Below are 25,767 nucleotides of genomic sequence, written 5' to 3'. Positions count from 1 at the left end.
TTCTGCATGTGCCCCATTTAAAGATCGATAAGGCACAGGCGCATTTGTTAAATACTGTACCGTCACATTCCATGCAGATACTCTTACACGCATCATGAGTGTTCGCACAAACATACTCCTCTTCTCTTGCTCTCCGCCAGTCTCAAAGCCTCAGTCAGAATATCTTCTTATTTTTTCCTAGGAGCTGCCCAAATCTGCCAGGTCCAATATCTGCCCTTTGGAGCGAGATACTGAAACTTAGTAAACGTCTATATATAAAGATTTCCAACTGTCCATCCAAAAAAAAACTATCGCAAACCATCTATCTGTGTGAGAACAGATCTGTATAAACACCAAGGCCAACGGTGAATAAGTCTGTTTATTATAGCGCCAGGCCAGAGGAACGTATGACTCTGTTGGGTTTATGGGTTTATGAACCGTTCAGCTCGCCTGTGTCTTTCTCATACAGGTCTCTTGTAGTCACATGTGCCCTATTATGGGAAGTAATCCTCTCCTAATGTCTTTGTGTCTGTTGTTACCGTGCCTCTATGATATCAATCAGTGAGCTCCTCCCCCCACCCGCTGGGTCTTTGTACAAATGGTTGCTGAGCCATTAAAGAACAGAATTCACGCTCGCGTTTCGGTGTATTGTACGTACGGAAACCGACGGGTTTCTCAAAGAGGCAATTGGGACTATTACGTGCTGAGTAAAATGCAAGCAGTTTTATTATTTATACATCGTGTGCTATCGCTTCAGGGTCAAGTGCATGCATTTAGAGCAGGAAAAGCGTGGATGGAAAAGAGGTACTGATGTTCATCTTGTTCCCGCTAGCTTCCTGGAGCAGCATAAGAACAGTCTCCGCGTTCAGTCGTCCGTTTTGCGTTTCTGTCGTTTCCTCTAGGGGGCGCTTCACTTCCAGCGACCCCCGACTTTGCCTTTTCCGTGGACTTTTTTGCTGCAGGAGTGAGGAGACAGAGAGCGAGGATAAGAGTGGGGAAAGAGGGAACGAGTGAAACAGAATATATACACCACCGCCAACTACATGTGCACCCACTCTTTCCTTGCATTTAGGCCACAAGATAAAGATGCATGCTTGTTATTTAAAAAAAAAATTTATTTAAAGGAAAAATGTAGAAATTTCCTGCATCCATCCATCCATCCATCCATCCATTATCTATACCCACTTACTCCTGGTCAGAGTCGCACGAGGAGCTGGAGCCTATCCCAACATGCACTGGGCGAGAGGCAGGAATACATCCTGAACAGTTCGCCAGTCCATTGCAGAGTACACACACCATTCACTCACAAACTCATACCTGGGGCAATTTATACTCTCCAATTAACAAAGAATTAGTAAACATGTTTCAAGCAGACGATGATATTACTGTAAACATATTAGCAAACACATCAGCAATTAAGAGGTGTACACAAAAACAGATTTTCTTACAATTTCTGGGCGTGAGAGATTCTATTCAAGAGAACAATAATCTGGAAAAAAAAAACAAGATAGCAAAAATAAACAGCAAAAAAGAGGAACAAATGAGTACCAAACTTTAACTTATTTCTTTCACAATACTCCCTTTTTTCGACCCAATGTGTACCTCTTCAGAAGGAACAGTACAGAAGATATGAGCTCCTATTATCCACAAACCAGTGACTATTTTACACACTGCAGGCCAGGCAACATTACAGGTTACCCATTACCAATAAGAGAAGGAGCACAGCTCGTACTGACAACTGGTAACATGTGGCCCCCTGCAGAGTTTTTGGGAGGAACTAATGCAGCACTAAACCTGAGGAACCAGGTCCCACTCAAACTCACTGTACACCCCCTGGTGGACAAAGGCAGTCAATGCGGCAGTTTCCAGCCCAGTCTAACATCTGCAATATCTAGGCTGAAGTGTCTAGGCATTACTTTCCAGAGACAACCTTTAATGAGCCAATCAGGAGTCCAATTTTTTGGGGCTTTTTTTTTTTTTTTTTTGCTTGTAGGCTAGCTGAACTTCTTACATATGTAATTTAAACTGTGCTGCGTAAATAACGCATTCGCAGACGTATCACCGCTCCCTCTCACCTCATATTTCTGCTTCTTCATGTGGTCGATGAAGTCGAATTTCTCGGACTCCAGCTGATAGATCCAGTTCCACATCTCCTGGGCTCGTTGCCTGGGATAAAAAGGGTTAAAAAAAAACACAACAAGATTAATATTACACAATTTACACTATGTGGGGCTGAGGTTTCTTGTTAGTTCTTCAGGACATGGCCTGTAATTTAATTCATGAATTTGAAAATGCCTGTGATGCTCCACGGGGATTTTTCAACAAATTAACTTAAGTTATATGCACCAGCTGCAATCACATTTACTGTGATGAGACAGCCTGTTGTATTTTTCTGAAATATTATCGTACTTATTAATAGCAAATAATGTAATACTACATAATGACAAATGCATAAAAAATAATTATTTTGACATATTTTATTAATTTTGACACTCCAGTGGCAGATAATTAACATTAATCAAGCAACCAATTGACACTTAGTATGGGCAGTGTGGCCCCATTTCACTAGCTTCAAATGGTAGTTAGACAACAAGATTTCTTGAAATGAACATATAATGACTATTGACTAACTCCATGGACCATACACCTTCATAGCAAATGCCAGGGAAAGACTCACACAGGACACACACTGGGCACAGACTCGCCTGAGGCCTGGTCTGGGTACAGACTCACCTGAGGCCTGACCTGGGTACAGACTCACCTGAGGCCTGAGCACAGACTCACCTGAGGCCTGGTCTGGATACAGACTCACCTGAGGCCTGACCTGGGTACAGACTCACCTGAGGCCTGACCTGGGTACAGACTCACCTGTGGCCTGACCTGGGTACAGACTCACCTGAGGCCTGAGCACAGACTCACCTGAGGCCTGGTCTGGATACAGACTCACCTGAGGCCTGACCTGGGTACAGACTCACCTGAGGCCTGACCTGGGTACAGACTCACCTGCGGCCTGACCTGGGTACAGACTCACCTGAGGCCTGAGCACAGACTCACCTGAGGCCTGGTCTGGATACAGACTCACCTGAGGCCTGACCTGGGTACAGACTCACCTGAGGCCTGACCTGGGTACAGACTCACCTGCGGCCTGACCTGGGTACAGACCCACCTGAGGTCTGGGTACAGACTCACCTGAGGTCGTCCTCTCTCAGGTTGTCGATGCCCAGCGGTTCGCGTCTCTCTGCCAGAGTTTTCCTCTTTATCTCCCGACCCGTCTGTCGCTTCCCCCTCCTCTGCTCCGCCTGGAATTGGCAGAGATAAACAGCATATAATAATAATAATAATAATAATAATAATAATAATAATAATGATAATAATAATATATTTATTTATTTTCAGCGCATGCCTTGCAAAGTGCACAGTGTTTTTCAGCAGAAAGTGTAGTTACATAATAATACAAAATGACATATTTACATCTGAGCATTACTCATGACAGTGGTGTATCCTCCTTAGCCCATGGTGTGCTAGTTTCTCATCATAATTCAGCTTTAGTTTGTCAGTTAGAGCCGTTTATTACACGGTTACCTCACCTCGGTTCTTTACGCCATAAAGCAAACCCAGCAGACCCTGATGCCCTCCAAGGGCAATAGTGAATACGGCTGATTTACGAGGCTGTTTATGCGAGCGCCAGGGCAGTTATGGTGGTTTTATGTGTGTGCATGCTTGGATTTATGTGGCCACAAGACCAAGCAGGCCCCGACCTTGGCCAGGAATCCCCCAAAGTGGGCCCCCATGTTGGAGAGAACTTTCTTCTTCTTGGCCTCATCGTCAGCTCTCTTCTTGGCCTCCTCGTCCTCCTTCCTCTGGCGCTCCTCCTGAGGAGAGAGAGAGAGAAAGAGATAGAGAGAGAGAGGGATAGAGAGAGAGAGAGAGAGAAAGAGAGAGAGAGAGAGAGAGAGAGATTCATTAATACTTCATTAATGTAGGAAGAACAGAAGCATCATATGCATAGTAAGTAATGCCTATTATCAGAGTCGGCTCATCTGCAGCCCTGACATGGTTAAGCGGCCTCTGTGTAGCATTTATTCTTATTACTTTGGGGTTCAGGGTTCACCTTTGACGGATATGAATCTGATCTGTATTATGGTTGCAGGTTGGCTAAAGTTAATTCTCATATAGTGCTACACTGGTGTAGCACTTAGTCTCGATTACTACACTAGTCTGGGTATGTTGTCAGTGAGGTCTAGCACTATCGCTGAAATAACTCGGGTGGATGACCTTCTCACATTCTCACGTTATGAGGTCACTCTGGGTAAGAGCTTCCATTAAATGATCACAAGGTAATGTACTTCTGAAAGTAACGCACTTCTGAATGTAATGTAATGTCATTCTGCCATGAAAGTATGGGTCAGACCCAGCTCATGTCACCGGAACATTCCAGTGCTGCTCCTGTCCGTACCCCGGCGCGCAAATCGTTCTCACCGCGATTCTCGTCTGTCTGTCACGCTCCTTCTCAGCTCGAAACCGCTGTTGCTCCGCCCTCTCTGACCGACGCCTCTCCTAATGGACAGAGGGAGAAACGGCATGTCTGTGCTAGTGTCTACCACGTCATCACAACTACATCATATCTGTCACATGATCTGACACATCTATACAGGCTGCCGGGTGGCTCAGGCTGTTAAGGCACTATTCTACTGCATGGATGGGACCCACATCCTGGTATCTGTAAAGGCTCTGTTCTAGTGCATGGATGGGCCCCACAGTCTGGTATCTGTTAAGGCACTGTTCTAGTGCATGGATGGGCCCCATGGTCTGGTATCTGTTAAGGCACTGTTCTAGTGCATGGATGGGCCCCATGGTCTGGTATCTGTTAAGGCTCTGTTCTAGTGCATGGATGGGACCCACAGTCTGGTATGGAATCTGGGCCATGCCCCGCAGGTTGACACAAGTTTGGGCAGGACTACAGCATCTCATCATGCACCCAGAAAGCCATCCCGTCCCGTGACTCATGACTGTGACCCCACCCAGACAGCGACTCCGGGCCAGATTCAGCCACAGCCCCAGCCCGGAGTCGCTCGCTATCTGGGCAGCAGCTCACATGCAGGGGTTTAGCACTGAGCGCTGAGGGAGATGCATTTGAGCACTCCAAATGAGAGAGGGAAAACGGGGGCATCATAAAGTAGCATCAAACTAACGGCCCACAACGGGGTTCCAGAATCGATCTTAAATACAGGTGCATCCCCTGTCCCGCAAAAATGGTTTGACATTCACATGCAGACTATTTGATTTTTAATTTAACCTGTATTTAAGTAGGTAAAAGTGATTGAGATTATATTCTCATTGAAAAATACAATGCAAACTGAAACAAACTGAATCAAATAGAACTAAATTTAATGTAACGGAACTAAATAAACAGAGAAAAAAAGAGAGTTTACTGACAATCCTCTCCTTCAATGCGATGAGCTCCTCCTCCTCTTTCTTCCTCTGCTCAAAATGGACGTCGATCAGGGTCTGCAGCTCCAGCAGGTCCTTCTCCATCCTCTTCCTGTGGATGTCCTGTGAAAGAGCAGCACCAGTGTTCAGCTCCCTCTGTGTGTTCAGCTTCAGTAACTATCTCAGACTGAGCACCAGTGTTCAGCTCCCTCTGTGTGTTCAGCTTCAGTAACTATCTCAGGCTGAGCACCAGTGTTCAGCTCCCTCTGTGTGTTCAGGTTCACTAACTATCTCAGGCTGAGCACCAGTGTTCAGCTCCCTCTGTGTGTTCAGCTTCAGTAACTATCTCAGACTGAGCACCAGTGTTCAGCTCCCTCTGTGTGTTCAGCTTCAGTAACTATCTTAGTATTGTCAATTACTAACTAGTAGGCTTGGTACACAACAGTAATGACAGTATGGAAGAATGTAGACCTGAGTCAAATAGACCTGGTTCAAATACGTATTTGTTTTGGATTCAAATACTTTTATATGCTTTACTGATCTTGTCTGGTGTATTGGAACCAATGAAATACTCTCAAAAAGTGTAAACCCCACCTTCTGGTCATGCTGGCAGGCTCAATTACACCAGGCAAGATCAATATAGCACAGAAAAGTATTTGAATCCAAAACAAATACGTATTTTACCCAGGTCTGATCATACCTGTTACACCTATTACACCAGTAGTCTGCTACACAGTAAAATGGTCAGTCTGGTACCTACTGGACTCATATGTATTCTGTTACAGTTGAATCAACACCGGACATTTTACTGTGCTCAGTTTGAATGTAAACTGCAGACAATATTTTTGCATAGACTCAATATTCTGTTAATAGTTTTTGATTGTTGATCATTATTGTTTATTGATAAAGGAGAAGGGACTCACATCGAAGTCCACTCTGTCCCCCTCTGGGATTTTGGGTGGGGCAAGCTGAGGGACTAAGGGCCTGTGGGAGAGAGATGGGGGGTGGAGGGGGGGTACCCTGAGCTCCTGTGCATCTGTGCAGTGCTCATTCGTGGATATTAACGTTCAGTATCATCAATGTTAAGCTACTTTCAATGGAAACATCCTGATCAGCCCCTATGTAGAGTCTAGGTTTCATAGCTGAACAAATAAAACTGCCTCAGAATAAGTTATTTTTAAGATACAAAGATTTGAATGATATTAATGACATACGCTTATACTTTTGTATTATGTTTGTCCTATAAGTTCATGTATAAGTACTAAGTACATACTTTGGTCTAGGACGTTCCTCCTCTGGGGGGGCGGGGGGGGGAGAGAGAGAGAGAGTGAGAGAGAGCAAGAGAGAGAGAGATTCATTAATACATGTAGGAAGAACAGAAGCATCATATGCATAGTAAGTAATGCCTATTATCAGAGTCGGCTCGTCTAGAGCCCTGACATGGTTAAGTGGCCTCTGTGTAGCATTTATTCTTATTACTTTGGGGTCCATTTTCAAAATCTTGCCTAGCGTCCCACAGACTGACGTGTTCGCTTCCATAATCAAGTGTTTTTATTATGGGACAATGTATCTGCTAGACTAGTAGCAAAGCTACTCTCATTAATTGTTCGTGGCAACTGCAGAATTGTGATTATCCTAGCAGTAGAGGTAGTGTAATGCGAATGAAGGTGTCTGTTGCACCACAGTAGAACAACCAGGACTAGCTGAACCAAAATAAGAGCAACAGGCAGTTCCTCCATACAATAAATCACACCTCCAACACACATCTATCAGTCCACTTCAGCTCTGCCCTTAACAATGCATGAGCCCAGCAGCAAGTGGAGGCCAGCTACTTTCATTGGTCTCTTCGCTGTATCACGGAAGGTACAAAATGGCCGACGGGGAAGTTAGAGACAACAATGGGAGCAATTTGGGTTATCAGAATGAAGCAAATTGATGTTAGTGTAAACTCCAGCCCTCACCTTCCTCCTGGGCATCATGATCTGATGTGAGATGCCAAAGAACGACAGAGCAAGAGAAAGAGTGAGAGTGGAGGAGAGAAAGAAGGCACAAAGACCGAGGGTTGGAAAGAACAAAACAAATGGAAAGAACAAAACATTTGTGCTCAGGAATCGATTTTATTTGAGTTAAATCGATTCAAAGTGCAAGTGGGGGGGGGGGGGGGGAGAACCTTTACTATCCAGGAGTGAGAGTCCAACTGTTGTCTAAGGGGAACTGTGGGAAATGTAGTTTTTGACCCCTCACTTATACTATGCAATTACATACACTTAAGTTGCACATGTACATGTTTCCATGCACAGAATGTAACTTAGATTTTTCAATGTGTGCAAAAAACGAATAGGCAGACACACGATAAAACAAGATCATTAAGTTAAAGAAACAGATAAATAACATTTTATACAGTACATATAACAGCCAGAATAACATATTATACATATAACATAATGCATATGTATAAAAACATTATACATACAGCAAATAAGCATAACATTATTTGGTGTCTGACATAAGGGCTATATATTACATATGTTGCTTCAGTACCTTGGTAGTCTGTGTAGTCTCGTTGGTCTGTTTCCCAGTACCACAGGAGCATCAGCACATCAGCCAATGGAAGAGGAGAGAAATGATTGACAGATCTCAGTTTGTGAGAATAATATACATTGATCAGATATTCAAAGCTAACAAATGCAAATAAGAATCAGTCGGCCAGTCAGGTGTATTGAAGCATGCATTCCGGAGAGATGGGGAGATCAGGTGAAGAGATGGTATGGAGCGTCACCTCCATCTTCATGCACCGGTTCTTCCTGGTAATCCTGCTCCTCCTGGTACTCCTGCTCATCCTGCACTGGCTCCTCTTCTTTCAAGAGAAGGAGAGAGAGAAACTGTAAGAGATAGCTTAGAAAGGGGTTAGAGGTACAATAAAGGTTCTGATGTTAGGACATTTATTGTCTCTGTTAAGAGGAGATCAATGCAGCGGTTGTTTTCAATGCTACATGAAGCTACAAGCAGACCGAATGTATCTGGTACAAAAGACGTGAGAACAGATCTATGTAACCCCCTGGTTAACAGGTTTATGCATTTTATGTCTTTGGCCTGTACATATCTGTGCCTAGTAGATGATCTTTTTGAAGGAAAGGGAAAGCTTGAAAAGACGAAAGCAGAGAGTATAAATACACAGACACAGAAATTAATAAAATAAAATTGAAAAAGCCAGTAACTCACCCTCAGGCTGCTCCCTGGAGGAAGACAGAGAGTATAAGACCCATTTAACAACGTAGCCAACAATCAGATTAAACAGCACAGCCGACAGCCACATTTAACAGCACAGCCAACAATCAGATTAAACAGCACAGCCAACAATCAGATTAAACAGCACAGCCAACAATCATATTTAACAGCACAGCCAACAATCAGATAAAACATCACAGCCAACAATCAGATTAAACAGCACAGCCAACAATCATATTTAACAGCACAGCCAACAATCAGATTAAACAGCACAGCCAACAATCAAATTAAACAGCACAGCCAACAATCAGATTAAACAGCACAGCCAACAATCAGATTAAACAGCACAGCCAACAGCCACATTTAACAGCACTGCCAACAATCAGATTAAACAGCACAGCCAACAGTCAGATTAAACAGCACAGCCAACAAATCAGATTAATCAGTACGACCAACAATCAAATCATAAACAGCATAATCAAACAATCAGATTAAACAGCACAGCCAACAATCAGATCAAGAATCAGTGAGTAGTACAGTTATAGTGTTCACTAACACCTACAGAACAACACATGTAATAATTAAACCTGAGATACTCACTCATACTCCTCTTCTACATCAGACATGTTTGCGCTGGAAGAGACAATAATGGTTACTATAGTGTAGGCACCCTTACCGAATGAATAATAATAATAATAATAATATTTTTAAAATTATTATTATTATTATTATTGTTGTTGTTTTGTTGTTGTTGTTGCTATTATCAGTAGTTGTCTATAGTAGTAGTAGCTTTACACTGTACACCAGGGGTCCCCTCCAGGGGCAAAAACCTAGGCAACAGGAGACAGGAATACCAAAAGGCACATAGAACTTCAGGCCAGAGTAAAAATCGGTCAAAATAAGGGTTTTAAAGGGCGTTTGGAACAGCGGGAGGCAGTTTGCCTGAATGGTGCATTCGTGGAAGTACATTCCAGATTCTAGGTGTCGCCACTCAAAAAGGCTCATTCCCTGAGGGGGTTTTGAGGAACAGTGTGCTCACGCTCATGCAACGGCTGCCATCGCAACTCGTGTTGATGTTGTCCTGGCAGTGAGCAGCGGGGTAGACTGACAGGTGTGAATGTTAGAAGAAAGAGACGAGAGATACGGTTTCTCTCACTTTCCATTCTCTGTTTCAGTCTCCGCCAGTCGTCTGCGCCATACGTACCTATTTGTTTATTTTTGTAGAGCAATGACGTAAATCAGATGGACGTCTAAGTTCCCATGCAATGAACAGATACAAAATCTCTTGAGGAAGAAGGGAACCCAGGGGGTTCATGTATTCACAGAGTGAGGTTGATCTAATGCAGTAGGCTCAGATCAAAGTTTTATTCTCAAATAACAATATGGAATAACAGAAAAGGATGAGCCTTTAACTGGCCGAGTGGTCACCTATCGCTGATATACAGTCTTAGTTATGACAGCGTCTTAAGCTTTAAGTTTTCTTTAAAATGATGCTTGTCAGACAACTACAGAACACTTGCCTTCGTGAAATGTGTAATATCTTTAATAAAATTATCATTTTGGACACCTACATTCCATTCCTGGACCTTAGCCTACCACCCCACCCCTCCCCTCCCCCTCTCCCTTGTTTTCTGTAACCCTCTCCATCTCCCCGTCAGCTGAAACAATATATAGTCTGCCTGTCACTACCGGGGACAATTTATAGATCACATAGCTGTCATCCCCATCTCTCGGTTCCTCTATCCTTCTCTTTCAGCCAAAACAATGCACTGAACCACGGCAGGAATCAGGGCCTGTCTTTCAACAAATCATTAATCACACTGTGAGTGAGTGCGTGCTAATGAGTCATTCGGTTTGTATTTACCCTGTTAGCAGTCAAAGGGACAACCAGGGGCTTGAGAACCAAACAAAAAATACAGTACATAAACATTTCTCCGCAAGTCAATATGGTATAAATATAAGCAAAGAACACAACCATATTCTTGCTATTTTACGTGCCAAGATTTTTTCCTTGCTGTGCAAAATAGGCTACAAGGCTACTTCGTCATCGAGGGGATTCAAAATGCAATTTCGTGACATGTGCTACTTTATCATAAGGGGACCGAAACTGATGAAAGATTATTGGGGAGCACATTCCCTACTGTCTCTCACACACAGAGCATTGTTCCATGATATTTTTCAAAGAGTTTGGCACGAAACATTCGTCCTTAGCGAGAAAATAAATCTGAACAGAGGCCGAGGGACAGACGGTAACCTGAGATGGACATAATCAAGCAGGAAGACAAGGCCCCTTCTCGCTTATGCAGGCCTATCACTGAGCTGATCGGGTCACCTGTTTATCCACCAGTTTAACAGAGCAGCTGTCAATGTCTAGGCTTATTGACATAGTGTATTTTTCAGATTTATATCCGAGTATGCAGCTGAATAATTCACTGGACCAACCAGGTGTTTCACATTCGGTAACGACCGAAACGAGAAGTAGCCTAGCCCACTGACGGAGGCCGGGACGTTCTGTGACGGAGCAGGAGAGAGGAAAGGAGAGATTTGGTAATATAATAGTACAGGAATAGACGGAGGGTGTGATAAAGGGGGATTTGGGCGAAGTATAAAGTTACTTTGGGAATCTGTGGAAGCATTAGCACAGGAATTCTGTTCAGATAATTTTAGTCAAGGACACATTGGGAGATTAGGTGACTCACAGTCTCTCATTAACAGTGAAAAGGTATTTTATTAATAGCACTAGGAGAGTGACAGGGAGAGGAGGTCAATTCGGTCTCTATGCTATGATTTACTAACCGCTAGTTAGTGTTACTGAGTTAAGTAACTGCTACAATCACTTATCTCGACTGACTGGACACGGCTGACAGTGCCCGGCTCCGCATCCATATTTACGTTGTCTTATTGGTCATAAAATTCAAGAATTCTGAATATGACATCCGTAAACATCTTGGTAACCAGTGATATAGGCATACTGTAGATGAGGACGTGATCCCAGTGTAGAAATTCAAAATTCAGAAAGAGCGGTGGGTATTCCCTAAATATTCCAACTAGTCGCAAATCATGTGGCATATAAGCATGACGTTTAGATACACAGATTCGGCTTTAGCCAAGCATGCACGTGTGACCACTGTGAACAACCAAATAAAAAAACGTCATCATTCATTGTGCTAGTGATCTGCACGTGTGAAAAACAGGTTTGAGATAAAACTTGACGGTGGCTAAAAAAAAAGCTAATGGAATATTATAATGGAGGTGTCAGCATCTGAAGAAGAGTTATGTCCGCACGCTATGCCATACTGGTGGTATAAGCTTCCGATTCATGCTTAGTTTTTTTTTGTTTTTGTTTTTCTGCATTTTCCCCACGTGACGGCGAAGACCAGCACGTGCGTGTGACGGTCCGATTTGTAGCTGAACGTAAATGCAGAGCAGCCTACACAGCTGAACCCTGTTACAGCGGATCAACACATGGGAAGTAGCCGATCCCAAATCTGCATGGGGTCCCCCACGTTCTAATATAAAGGCCCCTGTCAGTCAGGTCCCTTGGAACCACCCTAACCTTCCCCCCCTCCCCGCTCCCCCTCCCCCTCCCCCCATACGGCACCCCTGCCGGTCTGTTGAGAGGCTTGCGAGGAGCTTTAGCGGCACACGCACGCTAACAGCCCTGTCCTGACAGCTCAGCTGGAAACCCATCCCAAATTCTCAGAATTCAGAATGTATTTCACTCCTGCAGAGTGAGCGAGTATGAACGACATTTCTGTCTCTTCGTGTAGCTCCGTTTGATCTCTTTCCATATGCCTCCCACACACACCCGCGGCGCATGCACGCACACACACACACACACACACACACACACCTGTTCTGCCTCCCCCCCCCCGCCCCCCTTAAAAGTAGTCCTTACATCAGTGGGTCAGCATGCGTATGTACAGACATAGCTCTACAATGAGGAAAGAATGTGTGGTTTCGCTGCCACAGTATGCCGGCTAAAACCCACAGCACTCAGCGCGGGAGACAGATGAGCCAGAGTTAAGCCATAGCTGGACAGACAGACAGACAGACAGACTGCCACCAGCCCGGGCAGAATAACTGCACTGCCACCAAAGCCATTCAGAGGCATTTATCAGCGACCGGGATGCAAGCTGTAAACACATGAGCCAAAGATAAACCAGACCTACAGATAAGGAAAGTGGTATGAAAATGTGTCTTTAAAAAAAAAACCTCCGTATCAAACACAAAACAGTGGAAGACATTACAGTGATAATTTTTTGTTGTCTCCTAAATGAAGAGTGTAGGAGACAATGAAACAGGCACATTTCAACTGACAACTGTAGATGCAGCAAGGAGAGACCGGTAGAAGAAGGAAGAAAGAGAGCAGAAAAACATCAGGGTTTAGTGAAATTCCAAAAAAAAAAAAAAAAAGGGAGGGAGGGAAGGCGGCTTACCGTGAGTGGGCACAGGCTGGACGGACAGAGAGAGGCGGGAGAAGACCGGAGAATGGGTATTGTTCGGGAACAATGGCAGCTTTATAGGGCGAGGGAAGGAAGGGGAGGGAGAGGGAACGCCACAGGTGGCATGAGAGGGGGACATAGATGGATTAGGGGCAAACTTTTTGGACCGAAGGAAAGCAAGCGATCCCGCCGTAACGATGGAGCGAGGGATTAAAGGGGGATGCTGACATCAGCACTGAAAGAAGAGAACGGGGGGCAGGTGGCGGAGAGGAGAGAGGGAGGAATAGCAGAGGGATGAGAGAAAGGACAGAGGAAACACGACCGTCTCTCCGATCATCGTTTCGGTTTTAGCTTCTGTTTCGTTGTTTATGAGCTGAAATAAGACTGTGTGTACAGCATTTAATTACTACCGGCATCATTAAAAACTTACAGAGAAACACAAGGGCAGGCCGGCTGATGGATGGGACCTTGGGTGTCCAGGACAGTGACTGTGAACATTGGGTTAAGGAGAGAGAAGCACCCTTGGCAGAGGATAGCAACGTACCGCAACGGTTAGGCAGCCAGCAATTCAACTCCCAAGGTCGCAGGTACCGAAGCTAAGCTACTGCTGGTAGACCCCTTGAGCAAGGTTCTGAAACTCAATTTCGTCTGCAAATACCCAGCCGTGAAAAGTGATTTCATTTTCATTTTTTAAAAAAAAGCAATTTAATTGAAGTTACGAAAGTCCTTCTGCATAAGGCCGTCTACTAAACGCCTGAAAGATATCTTGGGATGGATGGGAGGTGGACCACAGCTGGTACACATCAGTCCCAGAGAAAAGGACTGTGCTTTCATACTCACAGTACTCTGGATAATGGACCTCAACCCAGGTTACTGTCATATTCTAAAAAACAATATAATATGAGACAGTTGCTGATGTTCCTGTACGTATGGCCAATGAGTATACCCAGAATAGTTCTGTGAAGGACATATGTGAACTAACTGAACCGTTTTTACGAGAGATGCTAATTTTTGTGTGTCTTGTAGAGTTTTATTACGAACAGGTGTTCTCATCAGTATCTTTGCTTTCTGATATTTCACTTTCTGTGGTTCTTTGGATTGGCTCTGACACTGCAATGAAGGACATTTTAGATTTTCCAGATGTTTCTGGAAAAACCTCCAGCTTTATAATGGCTGCTATTGGGCCAAACCATTTCCAGCCCAATGACGTCATCATGTGGCATCATCGTTTTCAATGGCCATTTTTCCACACTTCCTCTTTCAAATCACTCGACAACATTACTAGAATTGAAAGACTTACACCCCATACAACAAGCTCCTAAATGTAGTGGAAACTAAAAACAAACTTTAAGAAAACACTCTTCAGGACTGTATTTTCAACATGAAAAAATATTTATTGAACAAAAAAAAATAAATAAAATGATTTCACTTTCTTCATGAAGGGACGACTGTCATTGTCACTGTGAGAATCTGAGAGAGAGAGAGAGAGAGAGAGAGAGAGAGAGAGAGAGATTTGGGACATGGACAACAACCATGTTTATTATAGGCAGATTCAACTTCAGCCTTTACTGACCAGTCAAATTATTATGTAAACAATTATCGTACATGATAAATGTACTTATATTCTCATCACAGATTTATTTGTATGAAAATGATGTCATATGAGTCTTCACACACTGCTGATGCTCTCTAGCCTTTTTTGTTACTGAGACATAATTTTGATCCAAGTGAATTGTCATGGTGAAACAGCAACCATGCTTCTGAATGTCATACTTTTCTCCCGTTCACTGTGTCCATCAGTGATGCGCAGTGCTGGTTTCTACTGTACCTGTGTTTTAGTGCTGTGCAGGGCAGCGCTGGTTTCTACTGTACCTGTGTTTTAGTGCTGTGCAGGGCAGCGCTGGTTTCTACTGTACCTGTGTTTTAGTGCTGTATAGGGCAGTGCTGGTTTCTACTGTACCTGTGTTTTAGTGCTGTACAGGGCAGCGCTGGTTTCTACTGTACCTGTGTTTTAGTGCTGTACAGGGCAGTGCTGGTTTCTGCTGTACCTGTGTTTTAGTGCTGTACTGGGCGGCGCTGGTTTCTACTGTACCTGAGTGTCTTTGTTGTACTGGGCTGCGCTGGTTTCGGGGTCGATGTTCAGCGGAAAGTAGCAGTCCAGGTGAAAGAGAGAAGGCCGAGCCGTCAGCACCAGCCTGTCCTCCCCCAGGTCCAGGAGCAGCGAGCGAGAGGACGTCTGAGGAGAGAGGAAGGCCAGTAAAATTCCACCCATAGTGCAAGCCCCCCAAGAGATCGCTCAACTCCGACATTCAGTGCTCTCCTGCAACCAAACTACACGTGGAAACAACACATTTTGTGTTCTAACTTCATTAGTAGACGATATACGGCAACTACGCCAAATATACAGTTTCTAAGCGCCACCATTGTCCATTTAACAAGCAGCCCCGCCCAGTCTCATCTGCAATTAGTGTGACACTTTGGACAGTGTGGGAGTTCATAAAAATATTCTTTTGCCACCAAAAATGCATATTCTGTCTTAGCACAATGATAAAGCCAACAATAGCCTGAAGGTATGCCAACACAGCTGCTCACTGAATAGCAAAACAATCAAGAGAAATTCTTGTGTAATTATACCCCCATCCTTCTACTATCAATAGCAGTGACTAAATATGGAATAAATATACAATTTTACCATTGGTATTACACATAGAGATGTCCCTTATAAGACCTGGTGATCATTCATTATCTTGAACAATTTGTTTGAGAAATAAACACGCAAATAGAAAGCAAGGGTAGGCATTTACATTGACCAGGTGCAAAACCCCACTTGATTTTTACACCATTGTAATTCTTTTCAGTTCTTTCTAGTTTGATTGATAACTCCTATCCAGTAGAGGAGAGTATAAGCTTTCCAATGGTAAATGTCATGTCTCATTTGAAATGTATAACGATTGAGAGCCAAGCATAACAGCATGAATGGTTGCATCACCACAACGTTGCGCAGTCAACCGTTACGCAATAACACACAAGCACTTGTTGGGGCGTAACTGTTGCCTTCCTGTAGTTTTTGGACAATTGTACCAATTTTGGCAACTCATCAGCATGGCTAAAACAAATTCTTGCCTCGCAGATATGAATTTGGGGAGTGGGTCAGAAGAGGAACAGGAAGCATGAATTCTAGCGAGGATACATACGAAAATGGCTATTTTCTAAATGTATGGCTAATTTCTAAAATGATACCATGTCATTCTACTGTCAATATCTGGGACTAAATATGGAATAAATATACAACCATTGGTTTTACGTGTAGAGATGTCCCCTTTGAGACTGAGTGGTCAAATGTTGTCTTGGACAATCTGTTTGTGAAATACACGCCCATTTGTGACGCAAGGGTACCTTGCAAAATAGCTTTGTGTAATACCACAAATGTAGTTTATGGTGCTGTTGCCATTTCTAATGATTACACATTTAGGTACTGTACCACATTGTGTGATAATGTTTTTGCATTATTTTCAAATTTGATTATCAATGTTTCATCTTAAAACGTCATAAGGGGCACATTTATATGGTTTATAATGGACAAAAAGCATTTTATTCATTTTTGGAGAGATTTTTGATGTTTTGATGTTTCTGGACCCCTAGATATTTTAGACCACTGTACTGACGGAAAACTTGTAATACCCACTTGAAAATGATGCAAAAGTGAGTTTCTTGAGTCAAAACAGTTGATTTGCCACACCTGTACCTGTTTCCAAGTCAGAATGCCAACCACAATCACGATGACAAACAAGTATCTCACCACTCCAGGAAGCTGAATCTCTGCGATCAGGTACTCAGGGTCACCAATAGGGGGCTCCACTATAAGGCAAAACTCTGGACTGAAAAACAAAAGATATCATAAATATATAAATAACAACACATTTTAATTTCACTCAGCTCCATGCAGATTTAAAGGAAAATGATGCACACGCACACATACACACAACCTGGGTACACCGACAGCAGAAAGCTCACCGTTTGGCTTCTGTAGGTGCTGTGTGTGAGTCCCTGCCAAAAGAAGAAAATTGCTGAACACTGACTTCAGAGAGAAATGGGTCACTGTTTCTGATTGGTGTATAAAGTACTCGGTGCTGCCCCCTGTGGGTAAAGCACACTTAATTCCTGTAGAGTTGTGTCAGAAAAGACAAATGCTGCCAGGGCAACCATGAACACTGTTTCCATAGCATCCTGGCTTAATTTCCAACCCGGCTCACTGAATATGGTCACCTGACCATACGCGAGCCTGACCGGTTCAGCGAACTCTCTGACCAGTCCAACAGGGGGTTTCATTCCCCGCCATGGCCAAGTGCCTTGTCTTAAGAAAAAAAAACCTTGGTTCTCTCCCCTCCTGAGCTGATGTGAGGTGACTGGTCTGGTGTAAAATGACTGCCATGCCACACACAGGGAAGGGCTGCAGGTGAACCCCCTCCCCCCCCTTTACTATGATGCACTTTGAGACTGTGAGAACAGCTGTACAAACAAAACTGTATTAACATCTGGAGCTGGAACAGCCAATCACAGACCAGGAAACTGGAACCAGGCACAGCCAATCAGGTGGGACTGAGATTCACAGGTCTATTCGGTTCCACTTTCACAATAAAATGAAATTACTACTGGGACCCTCTACCCAGCTAATACAACAATTAGCTAATCTCACAATGCTGCTGCCATGTAGAGGAAATGTTATAACGTTGACAAAACATTCCAGTAACATTATGAGAACATGTTGTGTTAGCTCGGTAGAGGCTGTGTGGAAGGCAACCAGAGAACATAGTGGCCTTATACTGTGAGGTCAGGTTTAAAAGTTTATGAAATAACCATCAGAATCAATCAATAATCCTCTGAATAAAAATACTACACTAAATCAACTAACAATTAATGTTTTAAATAAACAGTCTCAGCAAGAATTCATAATGAGCCATGTTTAAAATATCATATACTTCATCCATCACCAAAAAGATAAAATAAATGAAGTGATAAGTTGATTCTTCAAACAAAGAACCGACAAATGGTTATCTGCAACATCTAAATATAAATATCACTCTCTATTTAGATATTTAATGAGCAGACTCGTACATGACAGCCACATTGGTGTCCATGCTCACCATGTTCTATTCTTTAAGCTATAAAACACACCTGTCAGAAGCATCCTTTACAACAGCATTTACACCACGTCTATAGTTATCCCAAGCTAGGCCTCCGAAAACTGTCAACCAATGGATGTTCAGAGAGCTCTGCGTGACAGCCAATTAGAAATGGGCATCCTTGGGTCCTGACGCCCAGGCTGGACAGTATCTCACCCGGAGGCGGTATGAGACGAGTCGTTGCCGTTGAAAGGAGAGCGACACGCAAGCTACAGGCCAGTAAACCGCAGCAATAAATCAGGAAGTCCGATGCAGGACTCGGACGCCTTCGACACCGCGGGCCGAGCGAAGAGCCTCGTCAGACCTCGGCGGGTCACGCCAGAGCCAGAGCGGGTGCGCGTCCTCCTTCGCCCCTCCCCCCCACTCTTCCCACCGGTCTATTCTGAGAGTCACGGGTCTCAGCTGCGAACGACGGCCAACGTTAGGAAAGATATCAGGAACGTCTTACGATGGGCTTAGCTCCTGGATGCTCGGCTTGCTCTGGGTCCTGATGTTCTGTTCGCTTATGGAGCCGAGAAACTTCCGGTTCTTCATCACCTTCCACTCTGTGGGGGGAAGGGGGGAGGAGGAGAAGGAGGAGGGGGGGAGGGGGAGGGGGAGAGAGACATCTTTCAGTGAATCAGTAACAACCATGCGGTTGGAGCTTCTCTAACTGTTTAGTTTACAGAAACACCAGCTTTTGGCCAGGCTCCGCCCACTTCAAAATTTTTCTAAATGCCTGTAATGTAATGTAATGTAATGAGAATGGGTACTCAGCTTTAGAACTCTTTAGTGTAATTTAGTGTTACCCCTTTATATGCGAACTGCATGGGAAGAGAGGGTTTGACAGGGCCGTTCTACAGAAACCTGGTAAAAATGAGAACAGCCACGCCTAGAGGCACAAAAAGAAGTCACAATCACGCTGACCAAGGGCTGACTGGAGACTAAATACGCCATCACACTGATGAAACCCACATCCCTGAGGGAAACCACAGAGGCTTCTACTCGGCCAACAGGGAGAACCGGTAAGCAGCTGAACTGACGGAATGAAGTGACAGCCATTCGCTAAAACCTTCATCCATTGCTCTGTCTATTCGTTTAAATGGGCCAGCTTTGAGAAAATCTTCTTCAACACCACGGATTCAGGAGCTGAGTCAAAGTCTTCATTAATATACAATAACGCATTCAAATCGTTCAGCGGATAAACCTGTTACTATGGCTACACGCCACAGGGATTTCAAAACCTGTCCACTTTCAATCACTGTAGACGGCCTGATAATGTAAGAGGCTTAGAGGCACTGCCTCTTCCTCAAGCCAAGCAGGTTTAACCTTGCCTCCTTCCGAATAGTGTTAAGGTTAAAGATCGATTTTACTGAAAATGGGGTTTGCCAACCCTTCTATCCTATAGAAACGCTCTTCCATGTGATTATTGTGCTCAGCGGTTCAAATAAAACTACTAGTTGAAATATTTAATTAGCGCATCTAAAGAAATCAAATAGCAGTCATATGCACGCAAAAGGTTTCAAAGGCAGTCATACTCAACCCTAATGGTGGCACGCATCTTCGTAGGTGCACACAAACACACGTGAACATGCCCGCAAGCACGAAAACAAACAAACACACAGACCCACACACAGACGCAACGCACGCAAGCAAATACAAACCTCGGCTCAGCTCAACTGAATACTTGTTTTCAAGCCCTTCAAAAGACACCGCGATCACGAACTGCAGGAACAGGGGATCCTTCTGAAATCACATAATTCAACACTGTATCACCAAGCAATACATAGGTAAGAAAAAGCACTTTTTTCACTGTCTGGTCCTATAAAATTAGAGAAGAAAAGGTTCCCCTTTTTTGGTCAAACTAAAAAATTTTTTTTTAAAAACAACAAATGAAATTAAACCGCATTAATTATAAATGTCAATAGAAACACCAAGCAAAACCAGCAACATGAATCAGCCTGAACCAAGGCTGGCAAATACAGTATACCCAATGCCAGGAAGTCCTGTGTGAAGCAAACCCAGTCAGAAATTAAAATTATATAAAACTATAGCACCCAATACACACCTGGCATTTCTGGAAGAATTCATTGTTGATGACCACATCATAGGCTGTGCAACCTTGAGAATCTAACATTAAAAGAGAAAAGTATTTACTTCACGGAATCTTCAGTAAACCAATAACAAAGCAATAAATAAAAACAGCCGGTGAACCAATAACCAAAACTAGTCATAGTTTATGTCCAAAATACTTTGGGTCGCCCAATAAAGATAACATTAAGGCCCGCCTACATACCTATGGAAATGTAAAACTCAGTCTGAAAGGGTCTTACAGATACCCATAATGCTTCACAGTGTTTCAGCAATGCTGTATGTGGATGCAGTCAGAGCATTATGAGGCGTTCTGGTCTATGCACCAGACTGTATGCAATGTGCGCATTCGCTCCCCGATGCCCAAGAGGAAACACCCGGGGAAAGGCTCACTGTTGTCCAGCTCGGTGTGAGGCTCTCCGAGACTCATGGGAACTCTGTAGGCCGTCGGGTCATCTGACTGCAGGAGCTCCAGCAGCTCCTCGTTAGAGATATGGGGAGGGGGTGGGACCGCAGGAGATTGACAGATGTTCACAAAGACCTTCTGTTCGTCGAGAATGGACGAGGTCTTCACGCACATCCCTTATGAAAAATAGGGGAGAGTCAGTGAAATCTCGTCACACATATGCCACTGTGTTAAGAGACGACCAATGTGTCAGTAGATCATCTTTCATTGATACGCTGGCTGTCTCTTAACAAAAAACGATTCCTTACAATTGTCTCAGAATTAATACAACTGGACTGAACAGACTGCAAAGTTGAGGTAAGTGTACTAGTTAAGCCCACTAAATCTACATTTTGACACATACTCATATACACAGCCTAGATTTCTAGTAGAAAGGTTAAAACAGAATGGCAGGTTAATCTATTATCTATCATTTTAATTTACATTTTGTTCCTATTTGCTTAGGAAGGTTAATTTATTTGTAAAATTATGTGAAAATTTGGCCTGGGCTTAATGGGTACAGGTGTACCATTTAACATTAATGATAATCAAACATAAGAAAATAAAACAGAATAAAAACAGACTCAACCAGCAGTGAGACAACATTAATAAAAAGATTTAATACAGTAAGTCTAATCGAACATTTACCAACGGCGCTATTGGTAGACTAAGACTACTACTATAGTCCTCGTCTGTTTAACTGACTTTAACACATTCACATTCATTCAAGGCATACAACTTAAAAACATATTCAATACAACAATATCTAATTCAGCAATTTAAATAAAATGGCCTATGCCCAAGCTCTTAGCGTTTGTGTTTTTCCAACTCACATTAAAACCTGTCATTGCCATGTGTTGTTCTTTTCCCATTTTTTATTTAGCGAATTCATTTTTTGGCTTTAGTCACATTTCTGTACTGCAATTTGGACTTGAAATAAAAATGACACTTTTGAGAAATGCACTGCACAACCAGTGACTTAAACAGTGAATTTTTCTTTTGTGTTTTTTTGTGTTTATTATCTGTATCTACTATCTCCCCCCCCCCCCCCCCCCCCCATATGGCTTCTTTCAATATAAGATAAAGATTTAATAAATAATCGAGAAGGTCAGTTCAAAGAAATACATATCAATAATCTACTGCATGAAAACTTTGCCCATAATTTGATCCAGGCTAACAGTTTAACCCATGCCAAGTAAACCGACCACAAAGGTTAAAGTCAGACCTGGGTCAAATACGTATTTGTTATAGTTTCAAATACAATTTCTATTGATCTTGCCTGGTGTAATTGAACCTGCCAATATAACCAGAAGGTGGAGTTTGCACTTTTTGAGAGCATTTCATTGGTTCCAATACACCAGACAAGATTAGTAAAGCGTAGAAAAGTATTTGACCCAGGTCTGCACGTTACTATAATCAGAGAATGAAAGAGGAACTGACCTGGCTCAGGCCGGATGACTCGGGAGTCTGGTTTTGGATGCTGCACCTCGCCCATTGTCTGGGGACAAAAAGGAAGGAGATAGCACAAGATGCACAGCGCACACTGGGAACATTTTGCACACCAGGTGTCATAAACTCTTAATAATTACGTACATAAACTGCAAAGGGAGAGGAATGTAAACCACATTATTCTAAAACGTTAGCTGAATTTGGTGCTTAGCGATTACCGACGCTGCTTGGCAAACTTGATCTAATAAACAATTATCGGATGCTTGCATATACAAGAGAAAACTTCAATTCAACCTCTCTCAATTAGCCACCTAAAAAATAATATCCAATCAGTATAAAGGTATGAATATTGTACATCCAGTAAATCCAGTCACGATGCTCTTGTATAAATAAATAAATAAATAAATAAATAAATAAATAAATAAATATCAATATATAAATCTATCAACTGATTTATTTTCTCTACAAGACCAGCCGTTTCCAAACCAGTTAATGAATGTGTAACTTACCTGCATAAGAAGTTGATGATATAGTTCCTCTTGTTTAAGCTGCTCCATTTCAGAGGTGAGCAGCGAAGAGTCTGTCTCCATGTCTGATGTAGCTAGCGAAACAATGACAGAGCTGTTTATTAATATTAGCATTATCTTTTTAATCATAAAAACTAAACCGGCCACATCTGCAGGTTTAGTATAAACGATGATACAGTAAACACAAAACGAGTAATCTTACTATCATATCACCTGCTTGTATTTCTAGCTGGAACTTAGACTAGCATAGGCAGTCTCGCTTACAAAGTTAGCTTGCCGCTACATCGCTCGTGTTCATAGACTCGGACGTTACATTAACAACATCGAAGAATATCAGCTCACAATTCATAAGTTATATTTTCTCACTTACGGTGCAGTAATTTCAGTCTCTAACGTTTCGTTGATAGGCAGCTCCCGGGGGGACAGCAGCTAGCCTCACATGAAGAGAGCTTGTTTGGATGTAGCACACTTCCGTTGTTAGGAGGACGTAAAGCGTCATTGCTTTCCCCATCGAGACGCGTATGGCAAGCCCTTTTAACATCTAATAGCTTGTCCGGATTCACATTACAGAAACTTATAATTCATTTATGACTAGTCAAAACGCTAATTTAAGATATCTCTAATTACATTCTGACTAGTCAAAACGCAAATTTAAGATATCTCTAATTCCATTTTGACACACATTGGTTGTGTTTCTGGGTGTCCTTACAGCAAAATGGGAATTTTGATTCACCTGAATTTTTAATGTGTACACTGTACAGAGTAAAAGGTGTACTGCGTCGCAGTAAAAATCATTTTAGAATTCAGGAATCAGCAGAGGGAAAATGTTTTATATCATCAGTGGTGAAATAAACCACCATGAAACATTTTCCTGTGATTTTATCCACAAGTGAATTAGCGTTGATATATAGCCTACAACTAAATAGCTCATGTAGCCAGTGTAATTGGTGGCAACAAAAACCTGCACACACACCAGCTCTCCAGGACTGTAATGTTCCCACCCCTGGTGTAAGATTTCCTCAAACACCACTTCCCACGCAGCCTGTAGTAGCCAAGAGAGCATCTTGCACTGTCTCCAACCAGGGGTGCACAACTCTGGTCCTGGAGGGTCGGTCTGCGTCCAGGTTTTTGTTCCAACCAATTGCCTTAGTTTTAGTTTTCTGACAGCTCTATAAACTAAACTGGTTCACTCCTGTATTTGAGCACAGTGAATTAGGATATACTTGTGTTGCAGGCCCCAGGGGGCAGGCCTGATGGCACGTATGTTCCTGAATAAATATGGAAATAATGATACGGACAAAAGTTAAGCAGTTCTTCTCTCTGTTTTGTTGATCTGAAAATATTAGAACTGACCTGCATATCGATCTGTCTCACAAGGAGGAAGTTTTCTCCCTCTAGTGGCAAAGCTGGAATATACTTATTTATTTATTTATTTATTTATTTACCAGCGTGAATTATATTACTGTAGGTTGGCATTACAGGCAGATAATGGCTCTTAAACATAATAATACATATTTCAAATCCCAAAATGTGTGAAGCACAGTAGAGTAACTGTGTGAACATCCAACCTGTTTTCAGGCCAGGTGCAGGATAAAAGTAGCCTACATGTGACGATTGAAGGAAATGGATATTCGCACACTGGATTCACAGCTCCCAATACTTTATTGACTAAAAATCAAGGTTTCAGCCGAACAGGGTCTTCATCAGGCAAATGATGAATGATACATTTTGGTTGCAACAGTCTTTTATCTCATCCAAGATATCAACAGCGGCGACTCCAGGATGCAGCCCCCAGGGTTATTTTAAAGATAAAGGCTATAACGAATAATAAGGAAAATATGAGCGCATAATGGACACAGCTACAGCCCCCAATATAAAAGGGTGTGCAGTGCACACCAATGCAGCCAGGATATTGTAGGTTTTTATTTTCTATTATTTTACCTAAAGATTATCTATTTGATTTTCAAAGACTAAAATCATCTGATTCTGTGCGACAGTGCTTTTGAAACATGCACTGCATCAGAAAATGGCATGTGCTGTGATACTGTATACGTATACACACTGGCAGACTGTCAGTCATCAGGGTATTCTCTGCTAGCCCAACCAAAACTGTAATTATTTTGATTTCTTAAATAGCCAATTTTATAGAAATTTATATGGTTTCCTTTTCATGTTATTGGACCATTAAGTTCTTAAGAACATTAACATCTGTGCCTTCTGACCTCATGTAAGCACAGGGAATTAGGATACAGCTTCACACATCAACAGAATAAAGCCCCAAACTTGGGTTATTTAGCATTTTTCTCCTTTTTCCTGTTGATTTTGTCACCACAAATTCTCCAGTCCCACAATCAATAATACTCTCCATTGGACATTTAGGTACATCTTCTGCCAATAATGACATCTGATAAAAGTGGCCAATTGCAGGATACTCAGATACACAGGCAAAACAGACATAAGGAAATGCACATGTGATGCTATTTCAGCCAATGGAACATGTTTTTTTTTTTTTTTTTAAAGCTCCGTTTGCCATTTTTGTTTTGAGTGGAAGCTAGCCTGCTTGTTCACTAAAAATTGCCAACAAATTAAAATATTGCCTTGAAAGCTGTATAATCTTTGTGGGAATTGCATTTTAGAAATATGAATGAGCTCTCATTTCACATGCAAAGCACAGGTAATATAATTTCATTACTGGATGGGTATCATTTAGATTTTGAAGATACAGGAGCTCAAACGATACTTTTAAAATGGTACTGTACGGTGCATTTTTTTAAATGGCAAAGGCAAGTCTCATTATTTGCATCCTTTTGGGTAAAATGCAGCTTCAACTCATAAGCGATACAAGCGACATAATAGCTAGTTATTCAGCAACAACCGACTATACTATGGTATGACCATAGACATATGTCTATGGGTATGACGCACTACTCCAGCGACGTTGGTGTCATTATTGCTCCAAAACAAACAGCCAATCGCCGCGTAGAAGACGGGTCCAGAGCCCGCCTTAGAAG

General features: G+C 42.6%; 2 protein-coding genes across 4 annotated transcripts; both read right to left on the bottom strand.

Moving 5' to 3' along the window:
- Window positions 1-680: 680 nt before the first annotated feature.
- tnnt1 (troponin T type 1 (skeletal, slow)) lies at window positions 681-13,239 on the bottom strand. Of its 3 annotated transcripts, none has more exons than XM_035396885.1 (15): window positions 13,077-13,239; window positions 9,238-9,270; window positions 8,632-8,645; window positions 8,189-8,263; window positions 7,951-7,977; window positions 7,371-7,391; window positions 6,683-6,704; window positions 6,333-6,393; window positions 5,416-5,532; window positions 4,459-4,536; window positions 3,738-3,851; window positions 3,169-3,278; window positions 2,055-2,145; window positions 1,428-1,468; window positions 681-935 (listed from the first exon to the last, which is right to left on the bottom strand). In XM_035396885.1, the coding sequence occupies exons 2-15, from the start codon at window positions 9,261-9,263 to the stop codon at window positions 890-892; spliced, it is 843 nt and encodes a 280-aa protein (XP_035252776.1). In that variant the 5' UTR covers window positions 9,264-9,270; window positions 13,077-13,239; the 3' UTR covers window positions 681-889. The 3 variants fall into 3 exon arrangements, with proteins under 3 accessions (XP_035252776.1, XP_035252775.1, XP_035252777.1); XM_035396884.1 differs by having other exon boundaries at window positions 8,189-8,266; window positions 13,077-13,233; XM_035396886.1 differs by lacking the exon at window positions 7,371-7,391 and having other exon boundaries at window positions 8,189-8,266; window positions 13,077-13,236.
- A 1,212-nt stretch (window positions 13,240-14,451) lies between these two features.
- pih1d1 (PIH1 domain containing 1) lies at window positions 14,452-23,287 on the bottom strand. The gene is made up of 11 exons (XM_035396883.1): window positions 23,127-23,287; window positions 22,739-22,830; window positions 22,221-22,278; window positions 20,729-20,917; window positions 20,313-20,374; window positions 19,909-19,990; window positions 18,714-18,810; window positions 17,097-17,129; window positions 16,882-16,960; window positions 15,175-15,318; window positions 14,452-14,552 (listed from the first exon to the last, which is right to left on the bottom strand). Exons 2-11 carry the CDS (start codon window positions 22,817-22,819, stop codon window positions 14,517-14,519), a joined length of 861 nt encoding a protein of 286 aa, XP_035252774.1. The 5' UTR covers window positions 22,820-22,830; window positions 23,127-23,287; the 3' UTR covers window positions 14,452-14,516.
- Window positions 23,288-25,767: the final 2,480 nt, after the last annotated feature.

Source organism: Anguilla anguilla, chromosome 17 (assembly GCF_013347855.1).
Source record: "Anguilla anguilla isolate fAngAng1 chromosome 17, fAngAng1.pri, whole genome shotgun sequence".
NCBI lineage: Eukaryota > Metazoa > Chordata > Actinopteri > Anguilliformes > Anguillidae > Anguilla > Anguilla anguilla.
This window is presented reverse-complemented; position numbering and strand designations above follow the sequence as displayed.